Below are 21,820 nucleotides of genomic sequence, written 5' to 3' on the forward strand. Positions count from 1 at the left end.
CATTAGCAAAATAACTGTAGATGCTGAAATTTGAAACAAAACAACAACACTGGAAACACTCAGTAAGCTAGGCAGCATCTGTGGAAGGAAATTTCAGATAAAATAATTTCATCAACATCACCAGGGAGAGAAAGCACATTATTATGGAGCTGCAGAATGTTTCCAACATTTTCTGTTCTTACTATAAAATGGTAAATCTACACCAGAGGAATTGCTAGATTGCTGCGGAAACTTTCTTCAAAGTCAGCGATGAGAATAATTTCTTCCCCTTTGGGGAGAAAATCATGGTCAATTTATTTGGGCAGTCAAAGAATATACTACAAACCCCATTTCCAGGAAAGTTGGGATATTTTCCAAAATGCAATACAAACAAAAATCTGTGATATGTTCATTCTCATGAACCTTTATTTAACTGACAAAAATACAAAGAAAAGATTTTCAATAGTTTTACTGACCAACTTAATTATATTTTGTGAACATACACAAATTTAGAATTTGATGGCTGCAACACACTCAACAAAAGTTGGGACAGAGGCATGTTTACCATTGTGTTACATCACCTTTCCTTTTAATAACACCTTTTAATTGTTTTGGAACTGAGAATACTAATTGTAGTAGATTTGCAATTGGAAATTTTGTCCATTCTTGCTTGATATAAGACTTCAGCTGCTCAACAGTCCGTGGTCTCCGTTGTCTGATTCTCCTCTTCATGATGCGCCATACATTTTCAATAGGAGATAGATCTGGACTGGCAGCAGGCCAGTCAAGCACACGCACTCTGTGTCTACAAAGCCACGCTGTTGTAGCCCGTGCAGAATGTGGTCTGGCATTGTCCTGCTGAAATAAGCATGGACATCCCGGGAAGAGATGTCGCCTTGTTGGCAACATATGTCTCTCTAAAATCCTAATATACGCCTGAGTCAATGGTACCTTCACATACATGAAACTCACCCATGTCGTGGGCGCTGATGTACCCCCAAACCATCACAGATGCTGGCTTTCGCACCTTCCGCTGATAACAATCTGGATGGTCGTTCTCATCTTTGGCACGGAGAACTCGATGCCCGTTTTTTCCGAAAACTAGCTGAAATGTGGACTCATCTGATCACAGCACACAGTTCCACAGTCTTTCGGTCCATCTGAGATGAGCTCGGGCCCAGAGAACTCGCCGGCGTTTCTGCATAGAGTTGATGTATGGCTTCCTCCTTGCGTAATACAGTTTCAAGTTGCATTTCTGGATGCAGCGACAGACTGTGTTGAGTGACAATGGTTTTCCAAAGTACTCTCGAGCCCAGGTGGCTATAATTGTCACAGTAGCATGACGGTTTCTTAGGCAGTGCCGCCTGAGGGCTCAAAGATCACGCGCATTCTACAGTGGTTTCCGACCTTGCCCTTTACGCACTGAATTCTCTGAATCTTTTCACAATATTATGTGCTGCAGATGTTGAAAGACCTAAATTCTCTGCAATCTTGTGTTGAGAAATGTTCCTTTTGAACTGACTAACAATTCTCTCACGAATTTTGGCACAAAGGGGTGAGCCACGACCCATCCTTGCTTGCAAAGACTGAGCCTTTGATGGACGCTACTTTTATACCCAGTACATGATACTTCACCTGCTACCAATTAGCCTGCTCAATGTGGAGTCTTCCAAACCGGTGTTACTTGAATATTCTGTGCACTTTTCAATCTTATTTTAACTCTGTCCCAACTTTTGTTGAGTGTGTTGCAGCCATCAAATTCTAAATTTGTGTACATTTACAAAATACAATTAAGTTGGTCAGTAAAACTACTGAAAATTTTTTCTTTGTACTTTTGTCGGTTAAATAAAGGTTCACGTGAATTAACATATCACAGATTTTTGTTTTTATTGCAGTTTGGAAAATATCCCAACTTTTCTGGAAATGGGGTATGTAAATTACATATTCATTAATTTTAGTTTTTACTTGCAAAAACATAGAGTTGACACTTGAAATTTTCCAATTATAAAATAAATGATAAATCATGAGGCCACAAAATAAGACAGGGACTCAAAAAGGAAAATTTGTTCATAACAGTTTCAATTAAAGTTTGAGACTGCAAAAAATATATCCTAACATTTATATTTTAAAGTGCCTTTTTAATTTCCAGTTCTTGCACTGAGTAATCACTTATTGAGTATTCAGGTAGCTGCAACATTGTTGCACTACTTGCAAATATCTTGATGTTGTCCTATGTTGCTCCTCTGAACTTGGCTATCAATACAATTTCCTTTCTCAACCTCATAAATCCATGGAGAAATACAGCATGCAAATAGGCCCTTTGGTTCAAGTCTGTACTGACCATCACACACCCATTTATAATAGTTCTACATTCATCACATTCTTATTTTCCCCACACCCTGATCAAACCAGACACCTACATACAAGGAGTAATTTACAGCATCCAATTAACCTTCATGTCTTTGGCATCTAGGAGGAAACCAGGGAACCGAGAAGGGAAAACACTCACACAGAGAACATGCACACTCCATGTAGACAGTACCTGAGGTTAGAATTGGACAGAGGTCTCCAGCACCATGAAGCAAAGGCTCTACTAGCTATCGAGTACTTGGTCATAAAATGCTCAGCCCAATAACGACACAGAGCCATTCAAATTAACAAGTTCCCAAAGTCAAGGAGCACACACAAAATGCTGGAGGAGTTCAGCAGGGGGGGGACTTCCGGTAGCGCTCATGGAGTGAAGTCGCGTTCTTGACTCGCTCCATTACCTCTGAGTTTTTTTTCTCTATGGTCAGCTATACTTTAATTAACCATTAAGGCATCAACTCTTACAATACTTTGAATTAAACTGAATTCTCCGACAACTGGATGGAACTTAGATCTGCTATGTCTAAGAACGGGAAAAACGGCAAGGATGGTAAACCTCCGGTTAAATCGAAAGTTACGGATCTCCCCCCGACTGAATCACCGGTGACTTTGAAAGCTATATCGGAGTTAATTCAGAGGGAAATTTCAACCTCTGTTAGGGAGGTGATTCGTACGGAAATTGCAGACTCTGTTAAAGACTTGATTCATACGGAAATCTCAACTAATCTTCAGAAAATTGCCGATTCAATTGATAAGATGCAAACATTTATTGCGGAACATCAGTCGGCTATATCTGATCTTCAAAAATTCGCGCAACAAAGTGAGCTTAGGATGGGGAAAATCGAGGAAACAATTAATGTAATGAAGAAGAAACTTGACTTTCTGACTTTTAAAAACTCTGACTTGGAATCTAGGATGCGTCGGCAGAATTTACGAATGATTGGGGTGCGGGAAGCTGTAGAATCTAACAACCCCATTAAGTATTTCTCTCAACTTTTAAAAGATGCATTCCCTACTGTATTTCCTGACCAACCACCGCTACTGGATCGTGTTCACAGAATCCCATCATACTCGTCTAGGTCAGATAGACCTAGGCATGTTATTTTACGTTTCCATTACTTTCAAGACAAGGAGAGACTGTTTCGATTCACTCGATCTAAAGGTTTCATCGATTTTTCGGATCTTAGGTTCCGATTCGTGGAAGATTTCAGTAAACCAATCTGGGACCAACGGGTTCGCTACAGATCTGTGATGTCGGAATTCTATAAGATGGATTTAAGACCAGCGCTGCTGTACCCTGCACGTCTAAGGATTCGCATGTCAGATGGAGCCCTTCGTTTTTTTGATTCTCCATCGGATGCCCAGAGCTATCTGGATCAATTTTCACCTTCAACATCTTAATTGCTATTTTTTTTAATCATCTCCGTTGATCGGAGGCTGTGAATTGGTTGGTTTTAACTTTTTCGTGCCCTATTTGGGCAGAAAAGTTTCTTTTTGATTTCTTAATATGGTTGCTAAACTTTCTTTTCAACTGCGTCATTTCTTTCTTTTCCCAGGGGATTCTGGGTGGTTACTTCCAGTTTGTCATTTTACGTATTTCCTGTGTGGCCTTAAATTTTGTAGTTTTTTTAAAATTTTATTCTGTTTTGCTTTTTATAACCACTTTACGTCAATAATCTTATTTTTTTTGTTGTTGCTGTGTTTATTTATGGGTTTGGGGTTTATTGTGGTTTTTTTAATACATATTTTCTGGCTTTTGTTCTGTTGTGTGTGTATTTTAATTGAGCTACCTTTTTTTTTTACTTTTTTTACAATTAGCTGATCTTTTTCATATTTATACCTTTTTTTTAGGGAGCGTATACCGGAAGTCATGGGGGTAGTTTTAGCGCTTGCTTCTTTCGGGCGGGTCTGCTTTAGATTTTGCCTTGGGGTCTTGGGGCGGAAGGGTGGTGGGAGGGGCTTCACGTTTTAGTTTTTTTCTCTTTGGGCTATATACATTATTGAAGTATTGGTTGCGTCCTTTTTCCTGGTATCTTTCGTATGTTCTGTTTCCTCTCCAGGTTTGTGGGTCGCGCCTATCGTCAATCCTCCTTGTTGTGGGTTGACTTTAGGATTTATGGAGTCTATTATTAATTTTGTCTCCTGGAATACTAACGGTCTTAATCATCCTATTAAAAGGAAAAAAGTTTTTAAAGTGTTCCGGAGACTTAAAGCACAAATTTTATTTTTACAAGAGACCCATGTACGGAGGGGGGACAGACTACATTTTTTCAAATTCTGGAAGAGACAACAATTTCATTCGAACTCCAATGCTAAGATTCGAGGCGTCTCTATTTTTATTGATTCCTCAGTTACTTTTATACAACAGGATATTATTTCTGATCCGAATGGTAGATTTTTATTGGTTAGTGGTTTACTATTTAATAAAAAAGTAGTTTTGGTTAATGTTTATGCTCCTAATATGGATTGTCCGGAATTTTATAAATCATTGTTTAATCAGTTTCCGAATTTGAACGAGTTTTCATTGATCTGGGGCGGAGATCTTAATACCTGTTTGTCTCCAGCTTTGGACCGTTCGGCTCCTTTACGGACCTTACCTAATAAATCTGCAAATTTGATTAATTTTTTCCTTTCTGATTCTGGGTCGACGGACATTTGGCGTTTTCTGCATCCTCAGGAAAAAGATTTTTCCTTTTTTTCACATGTTCATCATTCCTATTCAAGAATTGATTATTTTTTTATTGATTCTCGTCTTATTCCTTCAGTGATTAAATGTGATTATGATTCTATAACCATTTCGGATCATGCTCCACTTAAGCTTTCTATTAAAATTATGGCCAATATACCAAATAATAGACAATGGCGTTTTAATTCCCTGTTGCTTCAGGACTCGGACTTTGTTAATTTTATGAATGAACAGATTGAGCTTTTTTTTACAATTAACCATACAGAAGATATTTCGGTTAACACTCTTTGGGACACTTTTAAAGCCTATATTCGGGGTCAGATTATTTCGTATTCTGCTGCTTTGAGGAAGAAACAGAAGCAGGAGGAGACGGCAATTGTGGACAAGATTAAAGAAATTGATAAGAAATATGTTATGGCTCCTTCTGAGGAGTTATACAAACAAAGAACTGAACTTCAAATGGAACACAGTTTACTACTCTCGTCCTCGATTGTAAACCAATTAAAGAAAACAAGAAGTGACTTTTATGTTCACAGTGACAAAATTGGCAAGCTGCTGGCTAATCAATTGAAATCTAATTATGTTAAATCTCAAATCAATCAGATTTATAACCAAAATGATCGATTGATACTGGATCATGTGGGGATTAATCAAACCTTTTGTGATTTTTATTCTTCTTTATATCAATCAGAGTCTCCTCGAGATTCTAAATATATGAATGATTTTTTAGATAAGTTAGACTTCCCTCAGATTTCACAGGATATGTCTTCTTTATTAGATACTTCCATTACAATGGATGAGATTAAGAATGTTATTTTTTCTATGAATCTGGGGAAAGCTCCTGGCCCGGATGGGTTTACCGTTGAATTTTATAAATGTTTTGCTTCTTTATTGATTCCTTGGCTCTGTAGGGTTTTTGAGGCTTCTCTGAAACTTGGTAAACTTCCTGAATCTTTTAATAGAGCATCAATTTCTCTAATACTAAAGAAGGATAAAGACCCTGCTCAATGTGCATCTTATAGACCAATATCTTTATTAAATGTTGATTCTAAAGTTTTTTCTAAGTTATTAGCAAATAGACTAGAAAAAGTACTTCCTTCTATTATTTCGGAAGACCAAACGGGTTTTATTAAAGGTCGTTACTCTTTTTATAATATTCGTACATTGTTAAATATCGTTTATACTCCCTCACAAAATGTTCCTGAGTGTGTTATTTCTTTAGATGCCGAGAAAGCTTTTGATAGAGTAGAATGGCCTTATTTATTTAAGGTGCTTGAAATGTTTAATTTTAGCTTGAAATTTATATCCTGGATTAAACTGTTATATCATTCCCCTGTAGCCTCGGTTTGTACTAACTCTTTAAACTCACTTTTTTTTCCTCTCTTTCGTGGTACTCGACAAGGCTGTCCTCTTAGTCCCCTATTATTTGATATTGCATTAGAACCTCTTGCAATTGCTATTCGAGAATCTTCAAATATTACTGGGATAACTCGGGGATTAAAGTCCCATAAATTATCACTCTATGCTGATGATTTACTTTTATATATTTCTAATCCTGAGAAATCTATTCCTGCTGTTTTAGAGTTATTAGCACAATTTGGTTTTTTCTCAGGTTATAAATTAAATCTTAGTAAGAGTGAACTTTTTCCGATTAATAAACATCTTCCCTTATATTATAAATTTCCATTTAAATTGATTAATAATTATTTTTCATATCTTGGGATTAAAATTACTTGTAAATACAAAGATTTATTTAAGATTAACTTTTTACCATTAATAGACCATATTACTCAACTTTCATCTAAATGGTTTCCCTTATATTTAACTTTGATTGGTCGTATTAATGCAGTTAAGATGTTTTTTTTGCCAAAATTTTTATATGTGTTTCAGGCATTACCAATTTTCGTTCCAAAATCTTTCTTTGATAAAGTTGACTCTAAAATTTTTTCATTTATTTGGCAGAATAAGAATCCGAGACTGGGTAAAATACATTTACAGAAAGCTAAGAGAGATGGAGGTTTAGCATTACCTAACTTTAGATTTTATTATTGGGCTATTAATATTCGACATATGAAATTTTGGTTACTTGACCACGACATACTATCTATTCCTAAATGGGTAGCATTGGAATTACAATCTGTTCAGGGTTATACACTTGGCTCTATTTTAGGCTCCTCTCTCCCTTTTGATTCGAAACGCCTTAAGCAGATCTCTAACCCGATAGTTAAATATGCCTTGCGCATTTGGTTTCAATTCAGAAAATTTTTTGATCTTAATCAATTCGGGTTAGCGATTCCTATTTTAGGTAACATATTTTTTCCTCCCTCCTTTACGGATCGCGCTTTTCAAACTTGGAAGACTAAGGGTATTTTACGGTTTTTGGATTTATTTTTAGATGGTTCCCTTATGTCTTTTGAACAATTATCTAATAAATATAACTTATCAAGAATACATTTTTTTAGATATTTACAAGTTAGAAATTTCCTAAGTACTATACTTTCTTCCTTTCCAATGCTTCCTCCTACATATATTTTAGATTCGATAATTAACCTCAATCCATGTCAGAAAGGTGCATCGGCTATGATTTATAATATTATTATGAAACTTAGGAAAGCTCCATTTGATAAGATTAGGGTAGATTGGGAACAGGAATTGGGGCTTACCATTTCTGTGGATGATTGGGGGCAGATTTTACAATTAGTTAATACTTCCTCTATTTGTGCTAAACATTCCCTAATTCAATTTAAAGTGGTTCATAGAGCACATATGTCCAAAGATAAGTTAGCGCGTTTTTACTCGCATATTAATCCTTTCTGTGATAGATGTTCGGGGCAGATAGCCTCTTTAACTCATATGTTTTGGTCTTGCCCTACTTTGGAAACTTTTTGGAGAGATATTTTTAATATTATTTCTAAGGTATTAAATATAGATATCTCTCCTCACCCTATTACTGCTATCTTTGGACTACCTAAAATTTCTAGTAATCTTTCCCCTTCAGCCCGTAGAATGATTGCATTTCTTACTTTAATGGCGAAAAGATGTATTTTACAACATTGGAAAGAGCTTAATGCTCCAACTACCTTTTTTTGGTTTTCTCAGACGATTTTATGTTTGAATTTGGAGAAAATTAGAAGTAACCTTTATGATTCTTCATTTAAATTTGAACAGATTTGGGGACCTTTTATTCGATATTTTCATTTAATGTAATATTTACCCTTCTTGTTTTTTTTCACTGTTTTTAATGGAGGTCGGGATTGAGGACGTGATTTTAAGTTTAACTCTGTTTGGTTTCAAGTTAGCCCATTGCTTTGCCTTGCTTTTAGTTAGTTGCACGGTGGGTTTTTTTTGGGGTTTTTTTTTCTTTTTTTCCATTGATATATATAAAATTTAGTATACTATTATGTTATCTTGGTTTCTTATGTTTAAATTACATTGTTTGTAGTATTTTTTTTGGTATTGATACCTTTTGGAATTTTATTATACTTTAACATTGTATTAATGTTTATATGGCTTACCTTTTTTGTATACTTACTCAATAAAAAGATTTAAAAAGAAAGGAGTTCAGCAGGGCAAGTAGCATCTATTGAAAAGAGTAAACAGTCGACGTTTTGGGCCTAGACCCTTCATCAGGACTCAAAGTCAGACTCTTCCAAGGTAATATAACTCAACTTGGGATGGCAGTCAATTTGCCTCATTACGCCCAGGTTGTAAAGGCAATTAATCCTCTTCTGGTCACAGCTGGTGATCTCTGTTGCTCTGGTCCAGAGGTTTTTCCCCTTCGCTCTGATATATTTATATTTAGTGATTGGATGCCCTTCGTTGTCTGGGGTCAGATATCGAGTATGGACATCTGGGACCCACTGGGGTTAATAAAACTACACTGCTGTGCTGTTACTTTTGAAACAGTAGCAGTTAAGGCGTATCTATATCAGGCATGAAATATGGAAGTTACTTTCCAAATGGGATGAGAACCAGAATCAATCCACAGTACATTCATCTAAATTACTTGATGTAAAATACTACATTAAAGTAACTGATTTTGAATGACTCTCACTAAAATTGAGATATATTAAGGAATGGCAGAGATTGATTTATGGCAAAGCCAGAGTCCACAAATTTTTATATGAGTTCTGAAGAATCTTCAGTGCCATGCTCAAAGTACTTAATCACCAGCTTCTTATCGTCAACATGATGCATAATTCACAGCACACAATCTTATTATTTAGTGCAGGTGAATAAATTCTTTGCCTGCGCCAGATTCCATAAACAGGCAACTGAAACTGCAAAACAGCCCATCGAATATATGGGGGAAAGAGAACAGTTGTTTGCATGCATTTGATTCAACCAATTCCCGCTGCAGCAAATATCCATTATAACATATCCTTCCCCAGCCTGATCACAATCAATGCTGCAGAAGTACAGAGACCAAAATCAAGGACCACCTGAAAGCAAGAGTTAGTTTGGACAAACTGGATGAAATGGAGAAATCTGGGGCTCCATCTGGAGTGACAATTCAGAGTAGCAGTGAGAGAAATAAAATGTTTCTGTGTAGATTGTTAGGGCTGTTACGAGAATACACATAAAATTAAGATGTTTGCTGGCCTGGGCTAGCATCAGTGGCATCAGCAGTTGGTCTGCCACCTGCCCTCAGGGGAAGGAGAGATAAGGAACAATGGAGCAGCGTCTGGAGATGTGTAATGAAGGGATGTGGGAGAGAGAGCTGTCTGGAGCGGCTCCCCCCATTGAACCCTGAACTGTTTGAAGTGATGGACAGGCGATACCCCAGCAGGGGGATAAAAAGGGACAGGTTCGCTAAGGCGACACACACGCCACCCGAGGTAACGAGACCCTGGAAGCGGTGCGCTTCTCACGAGTGGGTGAGAAGTGCCAGACAACGACAAGGGTGGAAAGGTACGATCAGCGGGAACCCGGTGTGTGTCCGCCCTTGCCTGGGTGCCGGGTTCACTGCAGAGGATCGACCGCATCTGGAGGAGGGGTCACAGTCGGTGACCTCAGGTGACATCACCAAGGACCCGCCCAAAAGTTGCTCGTGAGCCATCCCGCTGGTCTGTGAGTGAAGCCGTTCTGAATGATCAGTTGTTCCTGTTCTCTCTGTCTCTCTTCCCCCACCTTGTCCATCGCCATGGCAACGATTACTGCGAACTGAACTACAAACTGGACTGAACTTTGAGTCATTTTGAAATTGGTCATTTACCCCTAGACAACGATAGAGCTTGATTGATGCTGTTATCTTAATTCTGTGCACATGTGTGGTTATCATTGTTGAATTGTTGCATTTATTATCCTTTCGATTACTGTGTTGCTTGTTTCTTTAATAAAACTTTCTTAGTTCTAGTACTCCAGACTCCAACTGAGTGATCCATTTCTGCTGGTTTGGCAACCCAGTTACGGGGTACGTAACATAAGTGGGGTTCTCGTCCGCGATTTTGAACGCCAAATTTGGGACGGAGTAAATTGATTGGGTTAAAATTCCCGAAAGAAAGAAAAGACAAACAGCAGAAATGGAGGTTGAGGAATTTATAAAGGCGCCGACCTTGGAGGCATTAGAGGATGCCAGGAAATCGGAATTGATAGCTGTGGCCAAACGGGTGAATCTTGCTAAGGTGAAGTCGACAATGAGGAGAGAGGAGATACACAGAGCTATTGTAGAGCACTATGTATCTAAAGGTGTGTTTCCCCAAGGTGAGCTGGGGGAGGTGTCTATTGAAAAACCTGCTGGAGACGCGGTACAGGTACAGCTTGAAAAACTGAGACTCGAGCACGAGTTCCGGGTACGGCGGTTAGAACACGAAGAGAAGCAGTTAGAAAGGCAGGAGAAAGAAAGAGAGTTAGAAAGGCGGGAGAAAGATAGAGAGTTAGAAAGGCGGGAGAGAGAGAAAGAGGTAGAAAGGCAAGAGAGAGAAAGACAGTTGGAGAGAGAGGAGAAACAGAGGGAAAGGGAATTTGAGCTGGAGAAGTTAAAGATAAGGGCCGAGCAGGGGCTCGTGCCGAACCAAGGTGGAGGGTTCCGGGCGACCCAGGAGGTTAGGCTGGTTCCCCCATTTGACGATACCGATGTGGATCGGTACTTTCTCCATTTCGAAAAAGTGGCTATAAGTCAGGACTGGCCGAGGGATAAGTGGGTTGTTTTACTTCAGAGTGTACTGAAAGGGAAGGCCCAACAAGCTTACTCCGCTTTATCCGCGGAAGATGCCCAGAGGTATGAGGTGGTGAAAGAGGCCATCCTCAGGATTTATGAGTTGGTCCCGGAGGCATACCAGCAGAGGTTCCGGAATGCGAGGAAGTGGTGGGACCGCACGTATTTGGAGTTTGCTCGCGAGATGCAAACATATTGTGAGCGTTGGTGCGCCTCGAAAGGGGTAGAGGGGGATTATGACAGACTGCTGCAGCTGATTCTGATTGAGCAGTTTAAAGGTTGTGTCCCTGAGGGTATGAGACCCTACCTCGATGAGAAAGAGGCAGCCACGTTAGCCGCAACTGCTAAGTTAGCGGATGAGTATGCGTTGACGCATAAAATGAAGGTTGCCCCGAGTAAAGGCTACCAGAAGGGTAGTCAGGACGGCGGGGAGAGTCCGCCGGAAAAGTCAGAAAGTAAGCCGGGGACTGGTGAAAAGGATAAGGTAGACCGGGAGCAGTCTGGTAGGAAGTCTCCTGGGGTCGTCTGTTATAATTGTGGGAAAGTCGGACACTTTGCGTCCAGGTGCTTTGCCCCAAGGAAGGAGACGGGGAAAGGAAAAGCGGAAATTTTGAATGGCTGTATTGAGCTGTTAAGCGAACCGCTAGGGAAGGACAGGTCTGAAAAAGTCCAGGAAGGGCGCGAGAGGTTTATCTCGGCCGGACTGGTGTCAGTGAAGGAGAGGTTAAAACCAGTTCCAGTGCGGATCTGGAGAGACACGGGAGCGTGTCAGTCACTAATACTGAAGAGTGTATTAGAGTTTAGCTCAGAGACCCAGACTGGGGAGGTAGAGGTCAAAGGTGTTGGGGAAGGGACAGAGTCAGTCCCTTTGCACCAGATACATTTACAGAGCAACCTGGTCTCTGGACTAGTCACGATCGGGGTGAGGTCCGAATTACCGATGAAAGACGTGGAAGTCTTGCTCGGTAATGACATCGCCGGAGGAATCGTGTTCCCAGTCGTGAGATTGACGGGTCAGCCTGCCAGCATGGAGGCCCCGCCCGCGATGGTGAATTTGGCTGAAACATTTCTGCCAACCTTGTATGAGACAGGGTGTAGTGAGATAAGAGGTAGTGAGGGAGCTGGGACGGACGTAGCAGTAGCCAGGAAAGAATTTGTGCAGACGCAGGAGCGAGGCGAGGGGCTGATGGGTTTTGCAGAGACAGCTCTCTCTGACACAGCCTTGACAAGGGAACTAGTAAGCTATTGTGCGGATGAGGAAGTGCTAAGGAAGAAAGGGAAATCAAGTACAGCATCCGCAGATGAGGAGTGGGGGGTGGTGCAAAAGAGTTATGGGGATGAGGTTTTTAACATGGCCCACGAGGTACCCCCCGGTGGACATTTTGCGGTGCTGGAGGAAACAGTTGGTGGAATCATGAAAGAGAGTTACCGGCTGCCCAGGGGGAAAAATGTTATTGATCATGACCGACGCGAACTGAGACGGTCACCGGCTTTTGATATGCTAACAAACCTAGTCGGTGTTAGCGTGGAAATCAATGAAGCTAGGGGCCCCTTGATAAGAGAAAAAAACCATTTTGAAAAGATTAGGATGGGATCGGTCAGATGGGAGAAGGCTATTGTTTTGGCCAGGTCTACTGATAAGGTCTCTCCCTTAATCCCCGAACAAAGCGAATCTTTAGAAGGAGTAATTAAACGACTTGCACCTATGTGTTTGATTGTCCCGAGGAAATGCAAAGAACTGGGACGTTGGGTTATGTCTGTTACAATAGGGCAGCCAAGTAAACAACACCCATATTTTTTGAGTAATTCAGTGACTAAAGGGCTGATGAACACAGAGGTGTGTATTGGCAATTTAATACGGCTGTCTGAAGCCAGCTTGATAGTGAACCTTGAAAAAAATGAATTCGGCCACACAAGGGTCACTTACCTGGGAATTGTGGTGACACAGGGGCAGCTGGCAGTAATGCAAGCTACAGTGCAGGCTATCGCTGACCTCCCAACCCCGACAGACAAGAGGGCCCTCAGAAGGCTTTTGGAGATGGTGGGGTACTGCAGGAAGTTTTGCAATAACTCTGCGGTCAATACCCGTCCCCCTCCTACTAAGCCCTTGCGAGAGAAAATTGAGTCGGAATGGGACAACCCTTGTTGTTGTGGTCCGGGACAAAACCAGATGAGAGGTTACATTGGTCGCAATTCATCAGTGTTTTTGGCCACTATGAAGTTTGCTGAGTTGGAGCCTGGTCTAAGGGATTATTAGTAACACGTGGAAAAGGAACAGAAAATGTGATGACTGTCTGTCAAGGTGTTGACAGCTTCAAATTCTCTGTATTAGCTAAATAACTGTTAAAGATGTATATTGTGTATGTATCAGATAATGTAGTCATGTTTGTAATTTTTACCTCCCGGTAAAAATCCTTAAAGGGGGGAAGTGTTACGAGAATACACATAAAATTAAGATGTTTGCTGGCCTGGGCTAGCATCAGTGGCATCAGCAGTTGGTCTGCCACCTGCCCTCAGGGGAAGGAGAGATAAGGAACAATGGAGCAGCGTCTGGAGATGTGTAATGAAGGGATGTGGGAGAGAGAGCTGTCTGGAGCGGCTCCCCCCTTTGAACCCTGAACTATTTGAAGTGATGGACAGGCGATACCCCAGCAGGGGGATAAAAAGGGACAGGTTCGCTAAGGCGACACACACGCCACCCGAGGTAACGAGACCCTGGAAGCGGTGCGCTTCTCACGAGTGGGTGAGAAGTGCCAGACAACGACAAGGGTGGAAAGGTACGATCAGCGGGAACCCGGTGTGTGTCCGCCCTTGCCTGGGTGCCGGGTTCACTGCAGAGGATCGACCGCATCTGGAGGAGGGGTCACAGTCGGTGACCTCAGGTGACATCACCAAGGACCCGCCCAAAAGTTGCTCGTGAGCAATCCCGCTGGTCTGTGAGTGAAGCCGTTCTGAATGATCAGTTGTTCCTGTTCTCTCTGTCTCTCTTCCCCCACCTTGTCCATCGCCATGGCAACGATTACTGCGAACTGAACTACAAACTGGACTGAACTTTGAGTCATTTTGAAATTGGTCATTTACCCCTAGACAACGATAGAGCTTGATTGATGCTGTTATCTTAATTCTGTGCACATGTGTGGTTATCATTGTTGAATTGTTGCATTTATTATCCTTTCGATTACTGTGTTGCTTGTTTCTTTAATAAAACTTTCTTAGTTCTAGTACTCCAGACTCCAACTGAGTGATCCATTTCTGCTGGTTTGGCAACCCAGTTACGGGGTACGTAACAGGGCGCAGTCATTCAGAGTAGACTGAGGGTGTGGTACTGCACTGTCAGGGCCGAATGAGTGGGGTAACTTCTGTCAACGGTCCAGCTTTCGGTGGAAAATCAGGGGTTCTACGCTGTCAGGGGTGCAACCTTTTGGGTGGAATAAGAGGGTAAACTACATCGTGAGGGGTGCTCTCTTTCAATGTAGATTGAGGGGTATATTACAATGTCAGGGGTGCAATTCTTTCAGATTAAATGAAAGGCAAAGACATTGCCTGTCTCTCCTAGTGAATACTAAAGATTTCATAACGTTACTCCAAGTTCATGCTAAATTGTGGGCAACGTTTTTCTTTTAAACAAGATCACTTACCCCAAGGTTTCTTTTGTCAGATCCTATGCCCCTATTTGCTGACACAAATGTCCACAAACTAAGTGCACATGCTTCACAATTATTCCATTGGTTAGGAAGTACTGTGTGACTTGCTGAGCATATGAAATGCTCTATTTGAACTGAGGATCTCTCATTTTTATGTTACTTAGCTACAAATAGGAATTATTTGGCAATAAAAAGGAATGTATTTTCTTTTTGTCCAGACTAATACTGGTTAAAAGACTTAAAACATTTGAATCCACAACCTTTTGATTCAGAGTCAAAATTGATACCGACTGAGCGATGGTTATCAGAGCCAAATAGAGGAACATTATGCAAGCGTGACTTCTCAGTGGCCAGACATTTTAAATCCGATTCCCATTTCATCATATCAGTCCATGGCCCCCTCTTGTATCAAAATGAGGCCATCCTCAAAGTGGAAGGGCAGCATATTATACTGTATCTGAGTACCCTCCAACCTGATGACATAAATATCAATTTCCCCTTCTGGTGAACAAATTCCCCCTCTCCACCCAACTTCCTCTATTTCCCACTCTGACCTTTCATTTCTTCTCACCTGCCTATTACTTTCCTCTTCCTTCTGTTTCTTCTACTGCCACTCTCCTGTCCTGTCAGATTCCTTCTTCTCCAGCCCTTGACTTTTCCCACCCACCTGGCTTCACCTATCACCTTTCAACTAGCCTCTTTTCCCTCTTCCTGCCTTTTTATTCAGGCATTCCACCCCACCTTCCCTCTCAGTCCTGATGAAGGGTCTCTGCTCCAAACACTGAGTGTTTACTCTTTTCCATAGGTACTGTCTGACCTGCTGAGTTCCTCCACCATTTTGTGTGTGTTCACTTGGATTTCCAACATTGGCAGACTCTCATGTTTGTGATTTACTAACTGAGCTGTAGTTATCAGAGGCAAAGAGAGCAATATTATGCAACTTATAAATACCAATAAATGTGGCTTCTTTATACTGCTGACTAAATCTTGGCTTGGTTCCATTTAAAATTATTCATCAAAAAACATTTTGTTGAAGACTGCCCAGAAAATAGTAGCTCTCCAACACTTAATTTTTCATCTATTGTACTATGCAAGAATTAACTGCCTCCTCTGCAAAGAAAAATCCATTGCAGTTTTTTGTTAAGCTTTTCAGGGCTTTAAAAGTGGTAAGTTATTGGAAATTTCAACAGATTTCCAATGATATGTATATTCATGCAAGTGAATAGGAGGTACTGAACAGTAACTACAAGATTTCAATAACTGAAGGATGACTGGAAATTGAGTAACAACTGTGACAAAGTCAGAATGGGCCTTACAAAGTGTGCTTGCTATATTATTGTTTATGTTGTTTATATGATATTTCATTGGATCAAGGAAATAATAAGCACATAACATTTATGGGAAAAATTAAAACCAAGATATTCAGTAAAAAACTACTGTTTGACTAAGCTTTGGATCTTCTGGCTTAATAATGTTGGGATCATTTTTAGTTTGTTCTTGTTCTGCTAAGCACCAATTTTTAATTCCCTCACGGGATATGGACATTTACTATCTATTCAATTGACCCTGAGTCAAAAGGTTTTCAAAGGCCATTTCTGATGCAAGTTAATAGTTAATCACATTGTAATGCACATTTGAGACAGACCGGTTAAGTATAGTACATTTCCTTCCTTGAAGGCTATTACTAAATACATTCTTATAACAAACCAAGTGTTTCACAGCAATATTATTGATACCATCTTTTCTTTTAAAACTCCAGATTATTTACTTAACTGAACGTAACTTCTCTGATTAAGAGTTTTCTAAATTGTTCAAATACATGGATTACTAATCCAGTTACATTCCTAGCAGCATAAAACTGGATTTGAAATACATGTAGAGACTACTGGAAATACTCAGCAGATTAGGCAGCGTCTGTGGAGAAGAAACGGCATTAAGGGTCAATGACCTTACATTAGAATCTTATACCCACACAAAATGGTAACCGTTACTCTTATGTCTGACCTGTAGAGTATTTCTAGCGTTTTCTGTTTTTGTTTCAGATCGCCAGTATCTTAAGTTTTTTTTTGCTTTACAAGGCAGGATTGTTGATGAAGAACTCCATGGGTTTCTCCAGTACTTTAATCATGATAATTGTTTAAAACCCAGGCAAATATATTTACCTTGAACTGCAAGACAGTTTAAGGAAATCTATCTAAATAGCAGGTTTTGCAAAAGTATAGCATGACTGAATCATGGAAGAATTATGGAATATGAAAATAAATAAAAATCAGAAGTTCATAGAAGAGTAATAAAATATAAATTTATTATCACTCCCTAAAGTGATATGGGTGTAAACTTGGTAAAGTCTTTTATCATTTAAAGATAAATTGTGTGGTCAATTAAATGAGTTATAAATACTGGACAATGCTAGGCGAGGCCATAATCTATACACAATTGTTTGCATGTAGGCGATACAACTTTCCTCTGCACATCCCTTGGCCCACACAATGAGAAAAAGCTAGCCTAACCAGTCATATTGCGATCCAAGAATAAACAAAAAAAGGCAAAGTGAATGGTGAAAGAGGAGCAAAAGGTTAGTTAGCTTACCCTTATTTATATAGTCATATTTTCTTATTTTTAGTAGTAAACTGCAGCAGAAAAGATTGGAGCTTGTCCCAGCTACCCAGAATCTGCTAATTTTAGACATTTCTACTGTTTCCCTGGCAATTCCATGGGCTTTCTGCAAATGTAACAGTGAGTAAACAGACATTCCCCATGTTTCACACAAAAATTTGGCCTAACCAAATTTCATTGAAGTTATAAAGATGAATGGGATTTTTGGCAGAATTATTTGTCCAAACTATTAAAAACATACCAGTACACAGCAAATGATCCTGAGTATGCCCCTCCCCACAAGAAGTCACACACTGGCCATTCTTCAGCAGCAAGGAGTCCTTACACAAAGTGCACTCAAATTCACTTTGACACGTAGCACACGACTTGTCACACTCTGTGTTGAAGAAAGATAAATCACAGTTAAGACCATATGATTCTTCTTTTAAATAGAACCTAGTAGAAAACAAAGATCTACTGTTATTGGACAAGAATCTGACACCACCACTATACTTTATGTATAGGAGCCGTGCATCTGTTTTCTATCTGCATTGTGTTCCATGTTGCACATTTATTACGTTTATTATGGTAGCTCATCACATGGGTGGGGCGTGGTAAAAGTAAAGGGTTTAGTTACGAATTCAAAGTTTGTTCCAGCAGTTTAGAGCTGGAGACCCTGGGTGTCATAGTTACATTTGAAATTGTATAACTCTACTTAACATCACTTAAGTCCATTTAATTATGTTTAATATCACTAGTTTCAGTTTCATAAGTTACATCGCTTCGAGACTGTATGTTTTGCTAGTTGCTAATAAAGGATCGAATACATTTCTTTGATTTTTGTTTTGAACATTATTATTGGATTGATCAGAGGGTGTGTCATACAAGAACTCCCCATGCCTGGACTCTAGCAGCAGCATTGGTTTGTTCAAGTAGCTGCTACATTTTGTTTCCGCTAAAGATGTACCATCTCCACTGTTCAGAGTTGACTCCTTTGTTATTCCTTTGAGCTCCTCGTGATGCATGGGTGCACCATTTGCCAGCCAAAAAAAAATCACATAGCTACTCCCAATGCCATCTGCAACCCTAGACTTTTTTCACTGTTTCTTTCAGCTGGCTCAAGTTGCTTTGCCTTCAATCCATTCCATTTCTCAGGTGAATTACTGAAAAGAGTTGGTGAGGATTGGGTTGTCTGTGTGTATTTGTAGAAGACAATAGATCATGTTGGTGAAGTTAAAAATCATTTGATTTAACGAGCTAAAGTACTGTGGATTCAAAATTGGTTAAATTCAGTACAGGGGAAGTGTACTGTCATGCATATTAGTAGAAACAATATTTTATAAATGGGGGGCAATTCAGAAATCTGAGGTGCAAGATTCTCTAAAGGTTACATGTCTCTTTCCTACAACAGTGTTTCATGTGCTCAATAGTTGCCTGCCTCGATGTCGAAGGTCGAGGTTCGTCGTCTGCTGTGGCTGATGTGGAAGGTTTGCTTGACTGCTAGCCTCGCGCATTTTTCTATCATACAGTTCTTGTAAGCACTCAAACCATCTTGCAAATATGCCCTAAATCAATGTACCCTTTAAAAATTAATGTCGTACTTTATCATTGCAGCGAAAATCCCACGCAGTTGATTCACGTTCAGTTCCTGGAATACTTCACTTTTGGTCTGTTCGCTACTGCATTCGGTTTTGATTGTTATCCTTTCCTCTTTCAATTGCATCAGCTCTTCATCTATCAGTTCTTGGTCATGGGATGCCAAAACCTCTTCAACATCATCTTCGTCAGCTTCCACAAGCCAAACTCACTGTCCTTGCTTCGTTCACCACGATCGAAACGCTTAATTATGTCTAGTTTTACACTAGGTGTAACACCCTTACGAGCTCTTTTAGGCTTTTCCGATACCTTAGAACTCGCCTTGCAAATGGCTGCTCACAGGCATGAGTTTAAGCAATGCTGGTGAGAATGCAGTTCTGAATCCCGGGGAGGAGCGGCTGCTCGGGGTCCGCGCTGCCTTTTTTCGCGCACTACTTTTTCCGTAACAGTGAAAACACTTTCTGTTAGCGAAAACAGGGAACTAATGTAGGTCTTTCGTAACAGTGAGGTTTCGTAAAGTGAACGTTCGAAAAGCAGGGGACACCTGTATATGGAAAGCGGAGACAGCAGACAGGTTAAGCGTAATATAGTGAAGTTTGAACACTAACCACATCAGCTCTCTTCAGTGCTTCCTCTGAGAACTTAGTGGAAGTGAACTTCAATCGAAATCAATGAAGTCAGAAATAAGTAAAGCTGCTGTCAGAAAGTTGCAGATGGTGGGGGGGAAGCAATAGGCAAGAAGAATGAGGAGGAATGAGAGCAAAGATGTGGCCTGACTTTGAATGAGATGTAGAAACAGACTGCCAAGGTTGGGAAGCAGGAGTGATGGTAGTTAGTGGTAAAATACAACACAGAACAGTACAGCACAGTGCAGGCATTACAGCTGTATAAAAGTCCACCTCTAACGTCTCCCCTATACTTTCCTACAATCAACTTAAAATTATATCTCCTCGTTTAGCCATTTCTGCACTGTGGATAAAGTCTCTGGCTGTCTGCTCTAATTATGGCCCTTATCATCTTATATAGTACACCTCTATCAAGTTATCTCTCATCCTCCTCCACTTCAGAGAGAATAACATCAGTTTCATCAACCTGTCCTCCCAAGGCATGTTCTCTAATGCAGGTAAATCTCCTCTGCATCTTCTGTAAAGCTTCCACATCCTAAAGCAACCAGAACTAAACACAATATTCCAAGTGTGGTCTAACTGGGGCTAGTTATAAAGATGCAACATGACTTCACAGCTCTTGAACTCAGTCCCCCGACTAATGAAGGCCAACACTCTATACACCTTCTTAACCACACAACCAATTTGCATGGCAACTTTGAGGGATCTATGGATGTAGACTCCAAGATCCTTCTGTTCCTCCATAGTGCTAAGAATCCTTCCAATAACTTTGTTCTCTGCCTTCAAGTTCAACCTTCCAAAGTGTATCACTTCACAATTTTCCATCTGCCACTTCTCAACTCATCTCCACACCATACCAATATCCCATTGTAACCTCGAGCAACTTTCTACACTATCCACAAAACCACCAACCTTTGTGTCATCTGCAAATTTACTAACACACCCATACATTTCCTTGTCCAAGTCATTTCAAAGTTCAGAATAAACTTATTGTCAAAGTACATATATGTCACCAAATACAGAGACTCACATTCTTGTGGGCATTCACTGTAAATACAAGAAACACCATAGAATCAATGAAAGACTGCACCCAACAGGACAAATAACAAATATGTATGTAAGGGGGTTTCAACTTTTATGTTACTGCGGAGGCTAATTAAAATGGCCTCTTTGTTATGTTAATCTGGGGAATGCGGCTTTGTTGTGTTAAACTGAGAAAGTTTGCGCTAGCAGATTGTTTTGGTTTAGAGTGTGATAAGAAATATGTTATGAACCAATTGGGATAGTTGTTACATTTTTGGTTTATTTGAAGATACTGTATGCGTGGGGTTTTGGGGCAGAAGGCGGGAGAGCGAGACAGAGGATGGACGAGGTGCTGTGATGTCCGCTAATGGGGTCAGACCCCGAGGAGGGCATTCGGCAAGGAGACAGAGATGGACTCGTGTGGAGCATCTGGTCGACCACCATTGTTGGTCCCAGGCGGCCGGTCGAGGTGGTCCGAGGGGTCGCAGGGTGAAGAAGAAGGTCCTTGAGCTCCAACTGTTTTGTGCACGAAGATATTGAACTTTGATAAGTGTGGTGCCTTTTATTTTCCTTTTATATTTTATTCTCTCTTAATTATATAGTTCCAGTAATATCTATAAACTGTAAATCATTTAATTGCATCTGGTGTATTGTCTGTTATTTGGGCGGGGTGGGGTATTATCACACAGCATCCACACAAACAAATTATCCAGTTTGGCGGGGCCGAGGCTATTTCCCTAGAGGACAGCAAGCCGAGCGACCCTGAGGGTGGCCGGGGGGCGGGGGGGCTACATGTAAAAGTCAACAAACTATACAAATAGAAAAAAAGAAAATAAAATACTAACAATAAATAAATAGGCAATGGACATTGAGAACATAAGATGAAGAGTCCTTGAAAGTGAGTCCATACATTGTGGGGAGAGTTCAGTGATGGGTGAATGAGATTGAGTGAAGTTGTCCCCTCAGGTTCAAGAGTCTGATGTTTGAGAGGTAATAGGTGTTCCTGAACCTGGTGGTGTGGACGTGAGGCTTTTGTACCTCCTTCCTGGTGGCAGTAATGAGAAGACAGCGTGACCTGGGTGGTAGTTACCCTGATGATGGATGTTGCTTTCCCACAACTGCACTGGGCAGGTGTGCTCAATGGTGG

At 40.5% G+C, this 21,820-nt stretch overlaps 1 protein-coding gene across 5 annotated transcripts in view; it reads right to left on the bottom strand.

Moving 5' to 3' along the window:
• The window catches only part of fras1 (Fraser extracellular matrix complex subunit 1), a 594,524-nt gene that overhangs the window by 311,185 nt on the left and 261,519 nt on the right, over positions 1–21,820 (bottom strand). For 4 of the 5 annotated variants that reach the window (XM_063043539.1, XM_063043536.1, XM_063043541.1 and 1 more), the window contains one exon: positions 17,691–17,825. The exons of the other annotated variant lie outside the window; for it this stretch is intronic. In XM_063043539.1, coding sequence (XP_062899609.1) covers positions 17,691–17,825 — 135 coding nt within the window. The remainder of the gene's footprint in view (positions 1–17,690; positions 17,826–21,820) is intronic. 5 annotated transcript variants of the gene reach the window in all.

The sequence above is a fragment of the Mobula hypostoma genome, chromosome 3 (assembly GCF_963921235.1).
Source record: "Mobula hypostoma chromosome 3, sMobHyp1.1, whole genome shotgun sequence".
NCBI classification, from domain to species: domain Eukaryota; kingdom Metazoa; phylum Chordata; class Chondrichthyes; order Myliobatiformes; family Myliobatidae; genus Mobula; species Mobula hypostoma.